Below are 18,573 nucleotides of genomic sequence, written 5' to 3' on the forward strand. Positions count from 1 at the left end.
TCTTTCTACAGTCTCCTGTGTCTCTGAAAACAATGTGCTAGATGCTTGGAGGTGGACAACACAGCCTGCAAACAACGTTCAACTTGGCAATGAGAATGCAGCTCAGAAGTGGCAATCATCCCTTCTCCGCTGCTCTCCAGCAGGAGGTTTTGTTGAACCTCAGCCCCTTGCATTTGCAGAAGGGCAGTCTGGATGTGGTTCAATATGCTTAAAAGTTGTGCACAACACATATAACTATAAATCTTGGGTCAGAATTGCTTGCGTAAGTTGAGAAGGTTCCTTTTTCCTTCTAGCGTTTTTAAACTGGTGCTCAGAAACAGGGTAGGCCTGTTTTCTTCAATATGTCAAATTCAGAGGACATGTTGCAGTTGCCATAGGAATGCTGCAGAATAGAGCTTCTCTGTGATGAGATACCAATTCAGCCTACATCTGTAAATATGTGCCACCTACGCCCTCATGCAACACTCTCTCTCTCTCTCTCTCTCTCTCTCTCTCTCTCTCTATTCCTAGCAGCACTAGATGGGGCTTGAATAATGAACTGTGACTTGTCCACTTGTTTGTGAACAATGGGAGAAGCAAAAGGGGGAAGGTGTCCAACTGTGATCTGCAAAACATGGAGCAAAAAGATTTGCTGCATCATGGCCTAATTATATTATGCAAATAGTTTCTGCAATCCTCACTCCATTTGATCGGATTTGTAGGATGGGCATCGGTGACCTATTTTAAAAGATGGAATGTGTATAGGAAAATCTATGCCAGAGCTTGCAGTAAAGCTGTCCCGCATCTCCCACATTCAAAACACGGATCATTACAGTGTTAATATCTACAAACAAAAAGGTGCTTTGTAATCCGCACCCACAGAAAAAGCCAAATAGCTCACCGTGAGTTAGGTCTAAACAAACTCAGCATCCCTCAGAATGCTGCTGGAATGTAACTCTCATTATCTCCCAACACTCTGCAAGGGCTGATGAGAGTTTGAGTTAGAGTAAGTGGCCTCAGCCCAGTATACCTAAAGGAGTGTCTCCACCCCCATTGTTCAGCCCGGACATGAAGGTCCTCCTCTGAGGGTCTTCTGCTGGTTCTCTCACTGTGAAAAGTGAAGTTACAGGGAACCAGGCAGAGGGCCTTTTTGGTAGTGGCACCCTCCCTGTGGAACACAGGGATAAAAAAAACAACTACCTGACTTTTAGAAGACATCTGAAGGCAGCCCTCTTTAGGGAAGTTTTTAATGTTCAATATTTTATTGTGTTTTTACTATTCTGTTGGGAGCCGCCCAGAGTGGGCGGGGTATAAAAATAAATATAACAACAACAACAACAACAATCTGGAAGGCAACAGAAAGCAAGGTGATTTAGGCCAGATTCTCAAGCCAGTACCATAGTTCTAGCAGATATCCCTTGATGTTGGATACTGAACAAGAGACCTTCTGCATAAAAAGCACACACTCTCGCTGACCTGGGTCCCTTCCGATATTCACAGTATCAGCAGAACAGAAAAGTCATGTGTAACAGCTATAGCAACACAATTTCTGTTCAGCATAACTGCATCCTCTCTCCACGTTCTCAGATATCCTTTTCAGCCCTAAGGTAGCATTGCCCCTTGGCTTGGCCAGCCCACCAAGAACCACATGCAAAAGCGGGTATAGCCTCTTCAAAACCACTTAGAAATTAACAAACATGCACATCATGCAGCCCCACACATGCATGCGCGCGCACACACACACACCCTGCCTCTCCTTTTCTGCAGTGCATAGTGAATGAGTTTATAACTCTGCTCTGAGTTGACTAGAAGTCCTAGATAGATCTGACACTAACAAGCTGGCTCCCAAACAAGCCATTTAGAGGCACTTTTGCAGCCTGTTTTGGTGAATGTTTACTTAGACAGAAGTATCACTGAATTAAGTTGGGACTTACTCTCAAGTGTGCCTAAGACCACAACCGTAAAGATATCTTACTGGCCATCTTTTCCTTTACTGCCAGCACAGAACAGGGCACTCACTGTCAGGAGGGCTGCGCTGAAAGCTCCTGAAGAAAAGCAGCTCAGCAGAGAAAAGCAGCTCAGCCACCCCCAGGGCTCCAATGCTACTCCTTCCTTGCCACAATGCCAGCTACTCTTCAAGGTTCTCCACAGCTAAGGAGCAGCAACCAAGCCACTCTCCCTGCCTACCTGCCTAGAGAAGGAGGACTTGTTGCACTCTCTGTAGTTACATATTTTGGCTACTCTTCAGAAAGGTTATGAGAGATCGTATCTCTCCGAACCACAAAAATACAGGAAGCAGAAGGCACAAAGATTTCAGAGTACTGGGATAAAGAAGTGATATCCTGCTTATGGTGCCTGCCACTTGCAATGGTTTTTGAGGTGCTTTCTGATATCTGTCTTAGCTGTTTTATTTATTTCCTCAAACCCACAGAACACCTCAACATCACAATGATCAGCACAATTTTTATTTTAAAGACAAAACAGTGCTGCCAAATTACAGGAACTCCGCCACTCTCTGTTTTAGAGAATGCAGCTAGAATCTTACCGGACATTCACAGTCGCACACATCAGTACATCATTTAACATGAACAGTCGCCGTTCTTTGGTTTTCACGATTTCTCCTCTGTCGTTGTAAACAGTTTCCAGCATGTCATCAGTTCGCACGAGGCACCTGTTCCCACTGCTGAGTAACTGAAGTTTTGCAAGAGAAAGAGAGAGAGAGAGAGAAAGAAAGAGAGAGAACCTGAACGTGACTAATTCATAACACTTCTAGAACTGAATTTTTTATTTTTTGCTTTAAAAGCTTCTATGAATCAGGATCAGGCATGCACAACAGTTTTTGAAAATTTTATTAAAACCTTGACTATGTCAAAGCAAGTTCATCAACAACTCTCCTTGAATGATCACTTTGATAATGGGGTCAAGGGGTGGTGGTTGCAATTATTACTGAGTAACAATTATTTTTGTTTTGTTATAAACCAGGCACCCCCAAACTCGGCCCTCCAGTTGTTTTGGGACTACAATTCCCATCATCCCTGACCACTGGTCCTGTTAGCTAGGGGTGATGGGAGTTGTAGTCCCAAAACAGCTGGATGTTTGAGGATGCCTGCTATAGACACTCCCTCTACACCCTCCTTTTGCCTTTAGGTCAGCAACTCCAGCTCCAGAGGCCACAGCTGTTGATTCCTACTCTGATGGGGTGTTCTTAAGGCAAAAATGATACAGGCTCAATCCAGCCTTAGAAGGTGTTTTAGCATTTGAATGGAGACAGACATAGAATAAAAGAAGGGCTCATAGCACTGCACACTCATCAAAACAAACCAACCCACCAGTCTGACTCCTCCTGCTTGCTCCCTTGGTCGCACTTATTTTCTACTTAATGGAAACATTGTTGTTGTTGTTGTTGTTAGCAGTACTAGTATACAACAACAACAACATAGTTTTAATTTTTTAATTTATTTATTAAATTTATTAGTCACTTTGCCATGGAAATTCAAAGCAGCATTCCATATTTTAAGCAAAAAACTAACACATACATTTAAACCAGCAAAAACAAAACAAAAAAATCTATATTAAAGCATCGCATCCACGCATAAAGGCCGCAGATAGTTAAAAGGTAATTAAAAAATAATGTTTTTGCCTTTGTTTAAATCTTTCCCAATGGGGTAAGTGGGACTTAGAAGAAGTGCTTATTTTTTGGTGTGTTGATGTCATGCCCACTTATTTCATACTACAGTGATACCCCGGGTTATGTAAGTGATCCGTTCTGGGTCGCGGTACGTAATGTGGGCATGCGTATCACGAACGCACAAAAAAACCAAAAACCCCCGGAAGATGCACGATTTGAGTGCTTCTGCGCATGCGTGAAGTGTGCAGAACACTTCTGCACATCTGGGGGTCGCACGCACTCTGGAAACACATCCGGGTTGTGGGCGTTCGCAACTGGAACATCCGCAACATGGGGGGTACGTAAGCCGGGGTTCCACTGTAGTTTCCAACTCCATTGTTACAAAAACGAAAAAATTGTATTTGAAACACATATCCTACACAACATTAGGGGGAAAAGATTAAAAGGTGATTGCACTGGCTGGAGTTGTGCTTTCCAGTTTGCTTGAAGCAGAAATACATTTGTGCAAAGCATGTGTTGAAGATATGAGGAAGGATAAAGACAAAAAAAGTTTTTGACCTTGCTGGGTAAACATCTCCACCACAATTGCTCCCTCAAACTGCACAGTACGTTTCAGAAGATGGCTTGTCAGCATCACAGTGCTAGTGAACCAAACACATGACCTCGAAATGCCATATTCCAGCACAGGAAGGGAGGGAAAAATAGACACCCACGCTCTCAATGTGGAAGGCATCTGGTTTGTCTGATATCTACTTCCTCTATAAGAGAAATCAGGAAGGAGCAAAGGGATATCTGAAGAAGTGTGCATGCACACGAAAGCTCATACCAAGAACAAACACAGTTGGTCTCTAAGGTGCTACTGAAAAGAATTTTCTATTTTGTTCCAACCTTGTTCAGATAACGCTCATTCATGGCTTTTGCGATTTGTTTTATTTCGCAGCGCTGATCTGCATCCCTTTTCCTTTCGTTTAATTTCTCTGCCAACGTTTCAAGCTCTGTGAGGGCCATCTGTAGAGGCAGCCTGTCAGGGTGGCCTTTAGTCGTGTTCTTCAACATATCCTTAAAAGACCCCGCCAAAAAAACCCCAAATTATTATGGTTACTATTTCAGCACAAGTCAAGATTCCACCCCCACCCCCATGATCTCAGGATACCCAAGCAGTAATGTCAAGCCTTTTGCCTATTATCATCTGTAAAGTATACCTATAGCATGTGCCTGAGAATATGGTTGGCATGTCAAGAAAGATGCACACACAGAAATGTTCCCAGTACCCCAGATTTGACAAAGCTCCACCCACACCCAGGTTGTTAAAGCCTGAGATATCTTCTTACAACTCTTCTTCACATGGAGGGGTGAGGCAAGGGCCATATTTTAGCCAGATGCTAGTTTCCTATCAGTCGCTCATTAATCCATTAAAGCCTATTTCTATGTTGTGGGCTTTACATTACATTCGAATATATAGCCACAGTTGCATGTGCAAACACTAAGCCATGCAAAGGAGCAAACATGCGGGCTTCTCAGAGCAAACAATGTGGCTGCTGTGTTCCTCCTGTCCTGCTCTCGCCACTAATACTGATACTTTGGGTGCAAAATATCAGCATCTACCTGTATGTGCTGCATAAGGGGGGAAAAGAGGAAGTGTTATCAGTGGTTCCAGTCCATCAGATCATCACCTGATAGATTCTGTACTGTTGGGAAAGTTCCATATTTCCGTGGCAAGTTTTATGTTCCAAAGGATATTTTGCAACATGGCCCTACCAAATTCCATGTAGTCATGGCTCTATAATGAAAAGTGACCAACTTAGCAGTATCTTTTTGACAGAGATGGAGTTCATATGGCTCAGGCATTAGGAGGCTTAGCAGGGGGCTATTAATGCCAGCAGTGGAAGTGGGGGAGGACTGAGGAAGAAAAGCTTATGAAACTATATACTATAAGTAGGATCTGCAGCAATATGTTGCACTGAGGAGGCGTTCAGCCATTTGACTTCCATCCCATCCTCCCCTACCCCCTCCAATTTTCCTGAAGAATCTATTTGGCACTGGTGATATATTATGGGCATGTCAGATTGCAATATTATTCTTATGAATATGTACATTGCATAATTGCTTCTCAAGCTCGCAACTAGATATGGAACGGCATACAAAACAAAGCAGATGGAAAATTCAAAGTGCTCGTGAAAACCATTTGCATTTATTTGTATATGAAATTGGGCAATATTTGTGCCATTTCTTGATGAAAACATATACAGTCTCCTTGGCTTCAAAAATGCAAATGCATAGCACATTACATGGTAGAAATGTGCATTTAATTTTTACTTAGAATTACCCAAATAACATTGAGCTATGTAACCAATGAACAGCGCATGCAAGTACTTTGAATGATCAGACTACACTTGCCTGTAGCAGTAGGATGAACTGAGGAAAGCGTTGTATGGGTTTCATCATTAGGCCATAGAGTGTAATTCTATCAGGACTAGATTCTTGGCATTGCTGTAATGAGAAAGGGTCAAGTCTTTCTTTATATCAACCACTTTTTTTTTAAGGATGGTGTAAAAGTTGTATTCACTTGTAACGTAAAGATAAAGGACCTCTGGACGGTTAAGTCTAGTCAAAGGAGACTATGGGGTCGCGGTGCTCATCTCGCTTTCAGGCCGAGGGACCCAGTGTTTGTCCACAGACAGCTTTTCCAGGTCATGTGGCCAGCATAACTAAACCGCTTCTGGCACAACAGAACATCGTGACAGAAACCAGAGTGTTTACCTTCCCGCCGCAGTGGTACCTATTTATCTACTTGCACTGGCGTGCTTTCGAACTGCTAGGTTGGCAGGAACTGCGACAGAGCAACGGGAGCTCACCCCGTTGCGGGGATTCGAACCGCCGACCTTCTGATCAGCAAGCCCAATAGGCTCAATTAGGCAAATTAGCCAGTGCAAAAGATATGTACAGCTTTTGCTCCTCTCTTCCTAGAGTAGGGAAACAAATAAAGGAGTGGGTGATTTTGTGTTACATGCAAACTGGGACTTGTCATTTGTTTCTCACAAGCGAATCATGATAGGGAAGTGAAGCTTCTGATTGTGGTTTGTTTGGAGTGCTGGTTTGGAGGCAATGCTAAACCAACCATTCGATGGTTTGTTTCTCCACTCTGGGGGGGAGGGGGGACTGGTCAAGGGGACTGCACTAGCATGCAACTCATGCTCTGTCCAATGTGGCCAACTATGGTTTTTTGGCCAGCATCCTGTGTTAATGTGGCCACTGTTTGCACATTTTAACATTGTGCTTGGCTAAAAAGTAGATTTCTGCAAGTGGAAACCTACAACAAAATGTTGCAGCATGGAGTTCTCAAGTTCAGGATTCTAGCTTCTCTGTTCCATTTCCCCCTTCCATGTTCTCCCCTCACACTGTTAGCAAGCAATTTGTACCCTGTGAGTGTGCTCAGGCTTTGCACGGCTGTTTGGAAGGTTGCCCTGAGAGCCTTTTCTTAAGGAGTTTTTGTTTTTCTACAAACCTTGGAGCTCCCCTGAGCTCCCCTGAGCATGATCCCTCTTGCATGTGAATAGTACCATTTTGGCTGCACAAACAGTGGTACTTCCAGCCCAAGCTTCAGAGATAGAAGGGATAATCGTTCACTAAGCAATACTGCATAGATGGCTGGCAAATATTTTACCACTACTTATGATCAGAAGGTTGTGTATCCATAGAATTAAATTAATTGAGTCCAAAATCTGAACGCTGGTTATTCATAATTGCCCTGACAACCCATAAAACCAAACTACCAAAAATGAAGCCATCAAACTAATCTGCACAGAGTGAGATCCCTCCCTCAGTTTGTGATCTCCTATTTGCCCCAACTGCTTCAGAATTTTAAAAGCCCAATACACTCACCTTTAAAAATTCAAGGAAGGCAGGTTTAGTAGCACAAGTTTTCTTGAGAATCCCCACAGCAGTGCTAAAATTATTTACATACTCGCTGTAAGCATCCAGCACCATAGATTTAGAAAACTGAAATACATAAAAAGGAGAGTAAAGTTGGAAATCTTTTAGTTCCTTTGCATTATCTATGTCAGAGCACCAAGCTTTTATCGCTTCGCCATAGTTCAGCAACCACCCTCTTAATTCAACACTTAAGACTCACAGAAGTTATATGGCAGTTAAATCCAGATTATACTATACTTAAGGACTTTGACAATCAAAGAACAGAGTTTTGGGGAGGGAGAGGAAGTAGTTCAGTCACCGTCCAAACATTCCTAAATTCCCCCCATCTTCAGCAACTCAAAAAAACTATGCAGTAAACTAACAAACGTGTTGAAAAGCCAAAGAGGTCTGGTCAGTGCCTGGAGGGGAAACTGCCTGGGAACACTATGCACATGACTTTTGAGTTCCATGACAAAAAGTGGGATGAAAATGTAAATAAATATTGTTGTCATCTGTCTCAGGAGACCATGGGAGTAGTGCGCCTTTGGAGATGAAGTCAATCTGTTGGAAGGTTACAGTGACTGCTGTGGCTATTGAGAGCGATATGGGGGACACATGTTTTGTTGCAGCTGGGGAAGATGAAGGCATCCAGTTGTGCTCATGTGGGTGTATCAAGACATTTGCTCTTTCTGTGCTCCTCCCAGTGGTCATTTCTCCTCTGATCGCTGCTATGGATGCACAACCTGTCTGTCTGTCTCCAGGCACTACAGTCGTCTGCAAGGGATTCCCACACAGTGACGTTGATGTTGCCAGCCTTCATGTCATATGTTTGCAGACATCTTTGTAATACAGAGTTGGCCTGCCAATTGGTCTGGTGCCTGAAGCTAGCTCCCTGTAGAGCATGTCCTTGGGGATCCTGCCATCTCCCATTCTGTGCACATGACCAAGCCAGCATCATGTCATGTTGTTCTTTCAAAAGGCAGAAACCTATGCCATGAATACGTGGTTCTTCTGGGTGCACTCCTTGCCAGAAAAAGGAGCTGAGCTTTATGTCCCTGTGGGTTCTTCGTATCACATTTCAGTCCATGCCAAGAATAACTCATCCCTCCTGCCTTCCCACTCACCTAACTGGCGGCAACAGCAGCGGCTGTGACAGCAATTATACCTTTCTGGATATTTCCCAAGCCACTAAGCTGGCACCTGCTGGTATAACTACTAAAGCAGCACCCCAAATATAATGGAGCTGGGTTAATCTGTTTCCCTCCCCCCTAGGGTATCTGAGTACTTTGTATAGAAATGCAGGGAAAGCTGCATTTCTTAGGGCAGGGATAGCTAGCATGATGCCCTCTAGAAGTTGTTGGTCTACAAATCCCATCATCCCTTCCTACTGGCTATGCTAGCAGGGGCTGATGGGAGTTGGAGTCCGATAATATATGGAGGACACCAGATTGGATATCCCTGCCCTAGTGTCTCTGACATGCTGCAGCTACATACCAGAAGGTTCAAGGCAAGGACTTTCCATCTGTTGCCACTGCTAAGCAACTGAGAAGCAGGTGACAGGCCAGGCTGTGTGGACACACAGACAGTGGCTAATGGGCAACATGTTTTGACCTTCTTATGCTCTGGTTATCACAGAGGCGATGGGGATCTGCACTGAGCTTGGCACAACCACAGCTGTTTTCTAATTTTGTTGCCAAGCTCAGTCTTAAATCAAACAGGCAGCAGCAGCGGGGCAAGTTTGGCCACTTATATAACTGTGATGGTTTACGTACCGATGCAACGAAGACATCTCCAATCATCTCAACAGAATCCCACTCAGAGACACGACTGGCCAGTGCTATTTGAAACATTGAATGGCACTGAAGAATCTCCTTAATTCGGTAAAACACCATCTTCAGTTTCCTCTCGCTCAATAATTTGGGTTCCATTTCTGAAAGAGGCTTCTCGTACTGCTGATTTTTTTTTTTTAAAAAAAGGATAAAGTAGTTACAACCATAATTCAAATAAAGGTTTTTCATTATAAATAAACACATCAGTAAATCAATTACACATTTGCGACAACTTATTTCTAGCAAAAGAATTATCCATTTGCATTCAAAGTTATAAAAGGGCAAAAGGCATTGAGATACCTCCAGAATCCTTTTGAGAGCATCCACGTAGTTTTTCTCACTGTCAACCACGGCACCTAAAATATATCTTCTCACCACCTGTACAACAAAAAACACACACACAAGGAATCACACTCTGAGAACTGGGGTTAAGGAATGCTTCCAAATCTGCTCTGGAAGGTTGGGGGACCAGATCTGGAGGAGTGCAGGAGGAGTTAGTTCCATTGCACTTGCACAAGTTGATGAACTTGTGCAATAACTTAGTTGGATACAGCACTATATTTCACACAACCTTCTTGCTTGCAGTCAGAATCGCCTGATGGTAGCCTTAACCAAAAGCAATCTAACACAAATCTTTCTGCTGCAGTCCCACATACATAGCTAACTAGACCTGCTGCTTTCCTGAATTACAGTTTGTTCTCTCTGCATGGAAGAAGGCAGATGGCGGCATCAAAAATTCAGAACAGGTGGCGGTACCTATTTTAATGACCTTTTTGAATACACAATGATGTGTTCCTTGTGTGTATACACAATGATGGGGATAACCTTACAAGGTATCCCCGAGTACAGATATGTTATATGAGCACAAACCTCACTTTACCTGACTGGAGTTTCTATAAAACAAAAACAAACAAACAAACCTCATATACTGTGTACAAAAACTAAATCAGCCAAAGAAAACACACACACACTCCACTCATAAGTCTAATTGTATCAGCGTGACCAAATATTATTAACTGTTTAAATGTACACAGAAGATCAAAACCGAGTTTATTTTATTACTGTATTTGTGTCCATTTTCAACAGACAGAAGAACAGGCGTATATCTGGACTAAAAGGTTCCCCTCCCTGACTTACAGGCAATGGGTGCCAAGGTTGCAGAAACAGGCTGCATCCTTTATTTCTTTATTCAAGCTCCTTGAATTGTTTTGTTTATTTTTATTTAAGAGAAGCAGCAGTCAACATTGCCGCAATGTTTTTGTGGATTGTTTGGGTTGCTATATGTCCCCTTTTTTCCAGGACATGCCCTCTTTTTCATGGGTAGAGTCATCATAGCAATCCATAGTTGAAGTCAGCAAATGCCCGAGTAGCTTGATCAGTTTTTTAACCAACTAAATCATACTCTGAAATCAATACACATGACTACCTTAATTCCATTTATTTCAATGAGTATTCTCCAAGAGTGACTTAAGCTGGGTACAATTATTTTGAGTTCACTATGATTATATTTTTTACTGCGTACCATGGCCAATACTAATGGGAAACAAGTTAAGCATCTAACATTATTTTTAAGTTTTTTAAAAAACAGAGTATTGGTTCATCAAAGGACTAAAAATGATAAGAACCAAAATGATTAAGTGATCTAGCATTTATAGCCTTGGTAATCCGCAAAGTGCAATGACTGGTGGTTAAAAAAGGAAACAGGAATCCTATTATGCCACCCTGTGGCAAGCAGCAACATGTGCAGGTTTAAATACATTTCCCCCAAAATTGCTACCAAGCAGCAGAGCAATGATGGGAAATCTGGTTCCTCCCAGATGTTGCAAGACTTCCACCAGCCCCAGCCAGCATGGAAAACAGTCAGAGATGATGGGAATTGAGGTGTATCATCTGGAGGACCAAAGGTTAGCCACATCTGAAGTAAAAGCTTATACACAACTACCTTGCTTACCTATGGTAAGCACAGATTGAATCAAGTGAAGCTTCACTAAAGTTTTTAAAGCCAAAAATGGCTAACATAGCTATGAGTAGGTAAGCAGGGTGGCCCGTGAAGGGTTGTTGTTGTTGTTGTTGTTGTTGTTGTTGTTGTTGTGGCAAATAATTCTACGTTATGTGGAGCCTCAATAGCTTTATAGGGAGATGTTTAGGGCAAGTTACTTATGAAACCAATTTTGGCTTTCCTGTTTTTTGAACATAATTTTGCAGTACGCTATCACAGTAAATCAGCATACAGAATGTAGTAAGAATACAGTACTAACATGCTGCCTGCAAATAATTGAATAGAATCAATCGTAATTATTTATGCAATGAAGGTATATATTTTTCATTTCCCCCTTAAAAACAAAGCCAATTTAGGGGTGTTAACATGCTTGCATTTGAACCAACTTGGTTTTCACCCTCAGTTTTGTAATGAGCAAATACTGCACAACTCATTCTGCAAAGGACACAGAAAGAGGGTTCAGTTTCAACAGCCGCCACACAAACCTGTTGTTGCGATAATCCATCGGGCATCGGTGTCATGATTGCCTCCGTATGCATACAGTCTACATCAATAAACAGTTCCTCTTCTTCTAGGCAGGTTGATCTGTGGTCTATAGAAATATTTTAAAAGCTAGATTACCTTCACACATATATATTACAGATGCAGGCAATAAAAACACGTATTCTTTGGATGAGATTAACTGTAACATCTCTACATTTGCTTCAGTATTATTCCATGCAATGAACACTTCTTCTGAATAACCATCCACAATGAAAGACCTGTAGCTCGAAAAGACACTGGATGTCCAGTATGAAAGTCCATCACAGTGTGCATTCAGAAGAACCGTTCGCCCACGACTACACAGTAAGTGTAGTTATTAAGTAACATCCTGGTCATTGCACCAAGCTGCACTCGAGGCTGATTTAACGCTTACCTAAAAGTGGAGCATTAACAACAAAAAGAGGCAGAACATTTGCCTTGACTATTCATAGGTAACCCCTCTTTGTCATTGTTTTGTACTTTCTTCTTTCTCAATACACAAGAAGAACTGTGTAAGAAGATGTTCTTCAAAGGCTTCAAAGTCAACAGGGCTGTTTAGGTGACACCAGACCAATATCTACACTACTTGGCTTACAATGAATCCAATTTATTTGCACAGATCAGGGACAGGGAACCTCAGACCCACAGCCAAAGTGCAGCCCCTGGTCCTCCTGGACTATTTTTGCTTGGCTGGAATGTGCTACTCTGATAATGCCTTTTGCTTGCTGGGATGGAGAGCAGAAAGCTAGTTAGGCTTCGTGTGTGTGAACTTCTGAATATTGTGTGTCTCTGGATCATAGGCTAATGTAAGAGTCCCATCTTTTCACTCTGTGCCTGACCCCTTTAATCCTGACCCTGCCCACCAGTGGCATGAAGTGGCCCCACAACGAAGTGCAACCCTCGGGATGAGAAAGGATGATCGTACGCCTTTTTTTATTTATTTAGAGAAAGAGTTAATACACACCATGACTAACAAATGACTTCGTTCTAATGAACGACCGGCCTTTCTTCACAGCAGCTTTAGTTTTTTCTAGTCCATCTTTGGTTCCTTCCCTAGCTGCCCTCATTAGCTTTTGCATCTGCAAGACAGTATTAAACACATCCTACAAGTTCAGTGAAGAGTAAATGTGGAATTCAATGGCTTGTTAACGTTTGTAGCAGGTACTAGGGCATGCAAATAGTTGCTCTTAAAAAGAACACTGTCAAGTTGTGGAGGCCAAAGACCTTTCTAGGTGTGTGTGTGTTTTAAAAAACAACAACAACCCAGATAATCTATGTTTTATGGATTTGCTGTGGAAGCATACGTATATTCATCCATACAATATTTGTATGATGCTTATCACTTAATAGAACCTGAATAAATTCCATCCAAATTTTGTATCTAAATCCAAACACTATCTAATAAGTTAATAATGTGATGCCTTTTTCTCAGCACTCAGCTCCCTCCGTATCAAGACACGAAATCTACCAACATAAATTTAAAGACACACTCAAAATAAATGTATGGCGGAATTGTAAGACTGTGTTCCTAAAATGCTTTTAATGATTAACTCCATACTGTCAGTGGGAAAGGCAGGGCATAATGATAAACAAGCAGCATAAATTAGTATGATCCATTTCCTGCTTTACATGCAGGAGAAGAGAAGGGAAATCCACTGGTATGGTAATTTGCTTTCATGCATAGCTCACCATATATGAGAGAATTAAGGGAGGGAGCATGGATAATCCCCTTCTTGGTTGCATTTACACACAGTGACTTGTATTAATCTAACTTTCTCAAAGTAGACCCATTGAAATTAACAGATCTATACAAAATAAAATAAAAAATTCTTTCCAGTAGCACCTTAGAGACCAACTAAGTTTGTTCTTGGTATGAGCTTTTGTGTGCAAGAAGTGTGCATGCACACGAAAGCTCATACCAAGAACAAACTTAGTTGGTCTCTAAGGTGCTACTGGAAAGAATTTTTTATTTTAATTTTGTTTTGACTATAGCAGACCAACACGGCTACCCACCTGTAACTGGGGTAACAGATCTATATTAGTCATGGCTGTTAATTTCAGCGGGCATAGTCTGAGTAAAAGTTAGCTGAACACAACCCAGTTTCAGCATCTCCCTCCCTTTGTAGCAAACTATTTTCTTCCTGTCCTCAATAAAAGGGATAAAATAATGTTGTATAGTAGCAGTGCTGACATAAGCAGTTACATTATTTTAACTTAAAAAAGATAGAGCAAGCAATCCCATTTATTTCATCTTCAAAAATTCAAAAGGGCTAAGACCTATATGATCTTGTTAGAAGAAACAACCACTACAGCTGTCTTTATAGACACAATGATACATCCATATGGATCAGACTGCAACAGCAGAAGCTAAACAAACAAACAAAATCAATATGGAAAATAACTTTTGTATTTCACTTTTTAAGTGTTATAAGCAGTAGGGCAAAGGCGAGTTAGCTGGCATAGAAGTCCTTGACAATGTTCTTTTAAGGCCAGTGGGCAATGCAGACAGCACAGTTTGAATACATACTGTCCAGTTTTCCCCATCAGCTTTTGTTTATTAAAACACATGTTCATTGTGTTTGGAAGAACAATAATTTTAACATTTTAGCTTGTTACGAAAATCAACTACGCTACCTTCAGCTCATGTTTTTGCTTTAGTTGCTGAATCTCTACAGCTCCCACCGTGTTTGCCATCAAATCTTTCATCTTTTTCTCATAGTGCTCCTTTAAACGGGTTAGGTCATGAGAAAGCTATAGCATACAAAAAGATACAATCTTAAACTTTAAAGCACTTGAGCTGTAGCATGCATGCTGGCGGCCAGATAAGAAAAGGATTTTCAACCAGTAGAAAGGAAATCTATCTTTTGGTTTCAGCAGTACTTAAAAAAAAAAAAAAAACCAACTCAATAATGGGTTTGTTTCCAAGTTTGCTGTCAAGACAACTTTTCTGACTGGGTAGAACACAGAATCCTCTGATCATCTGAACCAATACAATGTCGCTAGGTTAAAGAACAACAGCAGTCCTTTGTACATTATTGCGAATATCGTAATTTAAAAAGTATGTGATGATTATAAATATCATTGTTTTTTTAAAATTTTTAAAAAATTGTCCAGTACCACCTTAGAGACCAACTAAGTTTGTTCTGGGTATAAGCTTTCGTGTGCATGCACACTTCTTTAAAAAGTTTTGCACACCCAAGCAGGTCTCATGATTTTAAGTGAAGCTTTAGGAAATCACCCTTACTTTTAGGAAATCCCCAGTCTTCCAAGTCTAGGTCTGGAAACTACCATTTATAAAGTGAGGTTTCCCCTTACTATATGCTTGGCAAAGAAAACTTAGTTTTAGATTTTTACAATGGTAGGGTGGAAAGAAATGTGTGCACCTTACATGTCTTATGAATACAAGCCACATCTCTTAAACAACACTGCTTAACGAATGCTAGTAGAGTTCTTTGTATCTATAAAAGACAAATAACCTACTTTAAAATTCCATTTGTATGCATTTATCAACTTCCTTTCTTGTCTTACTATGCCTGGATATTTCTCCTCTCTCATTTTTAAATTACTACGTATGTGGTTTGAAATCAAATGCATGAGGAAAAAAATGGACATCGTAAAGCTTGGGGGAACTACGGTGTTTGGAAGCATGTCAATAATGCGCTAGAAAAAAGGCTGCCAAAGAAAGTTACATACTTGTCTTCTGTGGTTGCCACGCAGAAAAGAACTGGGCATTCCATTCTTACACTCTGAATCGCTTTGCTCTTCATAGCTTTCAAACTCGCTTGAACTCCACCCATATTCTAGAGAGCTATTTCCACCTTCATCTCCATTTTCAACATCATCGTAAATCATCTCCTCTGCATGCATTAATACGCAAAATATAATTTTGTTAAGCTATGGAGAAGTTCAAATTCATTACAAGTTCTATGTGCCTGCTAAATACGTTGAAGAGGTAAAGCATTTCAGGGAACACCTGCACTTTTCAGTGCAGGAGTAAAGAATTAGTGAAAGGTTAAGAAATCAACACGTCTATTATCACGCCACAAAAAGGTAGAGTTTGCATTCTGTCTTGGAATATCTTTCACAATATAGGTTCTAGAGTAGCAGTGGGAGACCTCAGGTCCTATAGCGTTGGGCATAAAGGAGATACATCATTCTATTACTCCATGTTCCAGAAACTCATACCCTTTATTTATACTATATCCCAGGAATGAATAAATTTATGTTGTCTTGTCCTATTAACACACTTAATTCCTTGTGCAAAGTCCAGCTTTACAATTCACTTCTATTACTTTAAGCGAATAATTCCTTATTTAAAGGAAAGTCTACATCTTCCTTTGATAGATCAGACAATAAAAGCGGGAGGTGCCCAGTTAATCATTGTGAGGAAGCATCTGACTTTGGTCTAATTGCTGAATACACTTAATAGTGTGCCTTTTCCCCAGTTAGCAAGTACAGGTATCATACATTTGGCCATGCATATAATTTGCGATTTCAGGGGGGGAAACATAGCCTTGCTTAAATGCAAAAATCAAGTTATGGTATTGCATAGTGTGCCAAAGAATTATTCACTGGCATATGCAACTCCTTTTCCTATGCCTCCTGTTTTTGTTGTTTTTGTTTTTGTTGTTAATAATTATAACAACAACAACAACAACAACACCCTTCATCCGAAGATCACAGGGAGGTTGGCAAGTTTTATAAAATTATGTTGTTGTTCAGTCATTCAGTCGTGTCCGACTCTTCGTGACCCCATGGACCAGAGCACGCCAGGCACGCCTATCATTCACTGCCTCCCGCAGTTTGGCCAAACTCATGTTAGTAGCTTCGAGAATACTGTCCAACCATCTCATCCTTTGTCGTCCCCTTCTCCTTGTGCCCTCCATCTTTCCCAACATCAGGGTCTTTTCCAGGGAGTCTTCTCTTCTCATGAGGTGGCCAAAGTACTGGAGCCTCAACTTCAGGATCTGTCCTTCTAGTGAGCACTCAGGGCCGATTTCCTTGAGAATGGATAGGTTTGATCTTCTTGCAGTCCATGGGACTCTCAAGAGTCTCCTCCAGCACCATAATTCAAAAGCATCAATTCTTCGGCGATCAGCCTTCTTGATGGTCCAGCTCTCACTTCCGTACATTACTACTGGGAAAACCATAGCTTTAACTATACGGACCTTTGTTGGCAAGGTGATGTCTTTGCTTTTTAAGATGCTGTCTAGGTTTGTCATTGCTTTTCTCCCAAGAAGCAGGCGTCTTCTAATTTCGTGACTGCTGTCACCATCTGCAGTGATCATGGAACCCAAGAAAGTGAAATCTCTCACTGCCTCCATTTCTTCCCCTTCTATTTGCCAGGAGGTGATGGGACCAGTGGCCATGATCTTAGTTTTTTTGATGTTGAGCTTCAGACCATATTTTGCGCTTTCCTCTTTCACCCTCATTAAAAGGTTCTTCAATTCCTCCTCACTTTCTGCCATCAAGGTTGTATCATCAGCATATCTGAGGTTGTTGATATTTTTTCCGGCAATCTTAATTCCGATTTGGGATTCATCCAGCCCAGCCTTTCGCATGATGAATTCTGCATATAAGTTAAATAAGCAGGGAGACAATATACAGCCTTGTCGTACTCCTTTCCCAATTTTGAACCAATCAGTTATTCCATATCCAGTTCTAACTGTAGCTTCTTGTCCCAAATAGAGATTTCTCAGGAGACAGATGAGGTGATCCGGCACTCCCATTTCTTTAAGAACTTTCCATAGTTTGCTGTGGTCGACACAGTCAAATGCTTTTGCGTAGTCAATGAAGCAGAAGTAGATGTTTTTCTGGAACTCTCTAGCTTTCTCCATAATCCAGCGCATGTTTGCAATTTGGTCTCTGGTTCCTCTGCCCCTTCGAAATCCAGCTTGCACTTCTGGGAGTTCTCGGTCCACGTACTGCTTAAGCCTGCCTTGTAGAATTTTAAGCATAACCTTGCTAGCGTGTGAAATGAGTGCAATTGTGCGGTAGTTAGAGCATTCTTTGGCACTGCCCTTCTTTGGGATTGGGATGTAAACTGATCTTCTCCAAAATTATAGGTTTATTGAATTTATAGCTTTGCACTAAAAGGGTTCTCAAGCAATTTACAACCAAAGTAAAAAAATATAAACAAATAAAATCACATAAGAAGCTTTACACAATTTTAGAAGCAGCCACCTTTAATACCATGATATGCAACAACATTTGGGTGGCAAGTACTCTAAAAAGCAGGCTAAAATTCCAGGCTAAAAGTAGCCCAGAACAAATGTAATGTGTTGCAAGGAGATATAAAGAAATACAGAAGGAAGGTGAGATACACAATAACATTTCTGGAAAACAAGAAATGGTACATGAATACAGAGGCACACACAAAAATAGGCTGAGGCAAAACGGGAGTCAGTTTCTACAAACACTTCACATATAAGCCCTCTTTCAGTAATTTTTTTTTTTTTTGGGGGGGGGGGTAAATCAAAGGAGATGAAAATATATTCTCATTCCATCATTGTATTACTTAGCCAACCATATTTGGTTATGTGATATCACAGGAGGCAAATATATCCACTTCAGATGGAAGGCAAAGCTTCCTGATTACATTGGCAATCATAGGGTTAGGAGGTCATTATGTTCACTATATAATCCTCGACTGGCTGGGATTACATAACAACAAAGACATGGTACTTATATACAGCATTTCAGGA

General features: G+C 41.2%; 1 protein-coding gene across 4 annotated transcripts in view; it reads right to left on the minus strand.

The window, feature by feature from the left end:
• The window catches only part of ARHGEF10 (Rho guanine nucleotide exchange factor 10), an 87,003-nt gene that overhangs the window by 43,091 nt on the left and 25,339 nt on the right, over nt 1-18,573 (minus strand). For 2 of the 4 annotated variants that reach the window (XM_033143000.1, XM_033142999.1), the window contains exons 8-17: nt 15,563-15,726; nt 14,504-14,620; nt 12,834-12,948; nt 11,833-11,939; nt 9,649-9,726; nt 9,292-9,471; nt 7,490-7,606; nt 6,005-6,097; nt 4,496-4,666; nt 2,525-2,670 (exon numbers count right to left, since the gene is read on the minus strand). In XM_033143000.1, coding sequence (XP_032998891.1) covers nt 2,525-2,670; nt 4,496-4,666; nt 6,005-6,097; nt 7,490-7,606; nt 9,292-9,471; nt 9,649-9,726; nt 11,833-11,939; nt 12,834-12,948; nt 14,504-14,620; nt 15,563-15,726 — 1,288 coding nt within the window. Of the gene's footprint in view, nt 1-2,524; nt 2,671-4,495; nt 4,667-6,004; nt 6,098-7,489; nt 7,607-9,291; nt 9,472-9,648; nt 9,727-11,832; nt 11,940-12,833; nt 12,973-14,503; nt 14,621-15,562; nt 15,727-18,573 lie in introns of all 4 variants that reach the window. The other 2 variants (XM_033143001.1, XM_033143002.1) reach the window with 2 other exon arrangements.

The sequence above is a fragment of the Lacerta agilis genome, chromosome 3 (genome assembly GCF_009819535.1).
Source record: "Lacerta agilis isolate rLacAgi1 chromosome 3, rLacAgi1.pri, whole genome shotgun sequence".
Taxonomy (NCBI): Eukaryota; Metazoa; Chordata; class Lepidosauria; order Squamata; family Lacertidae; genus Lacerta; species Lacerta agilis.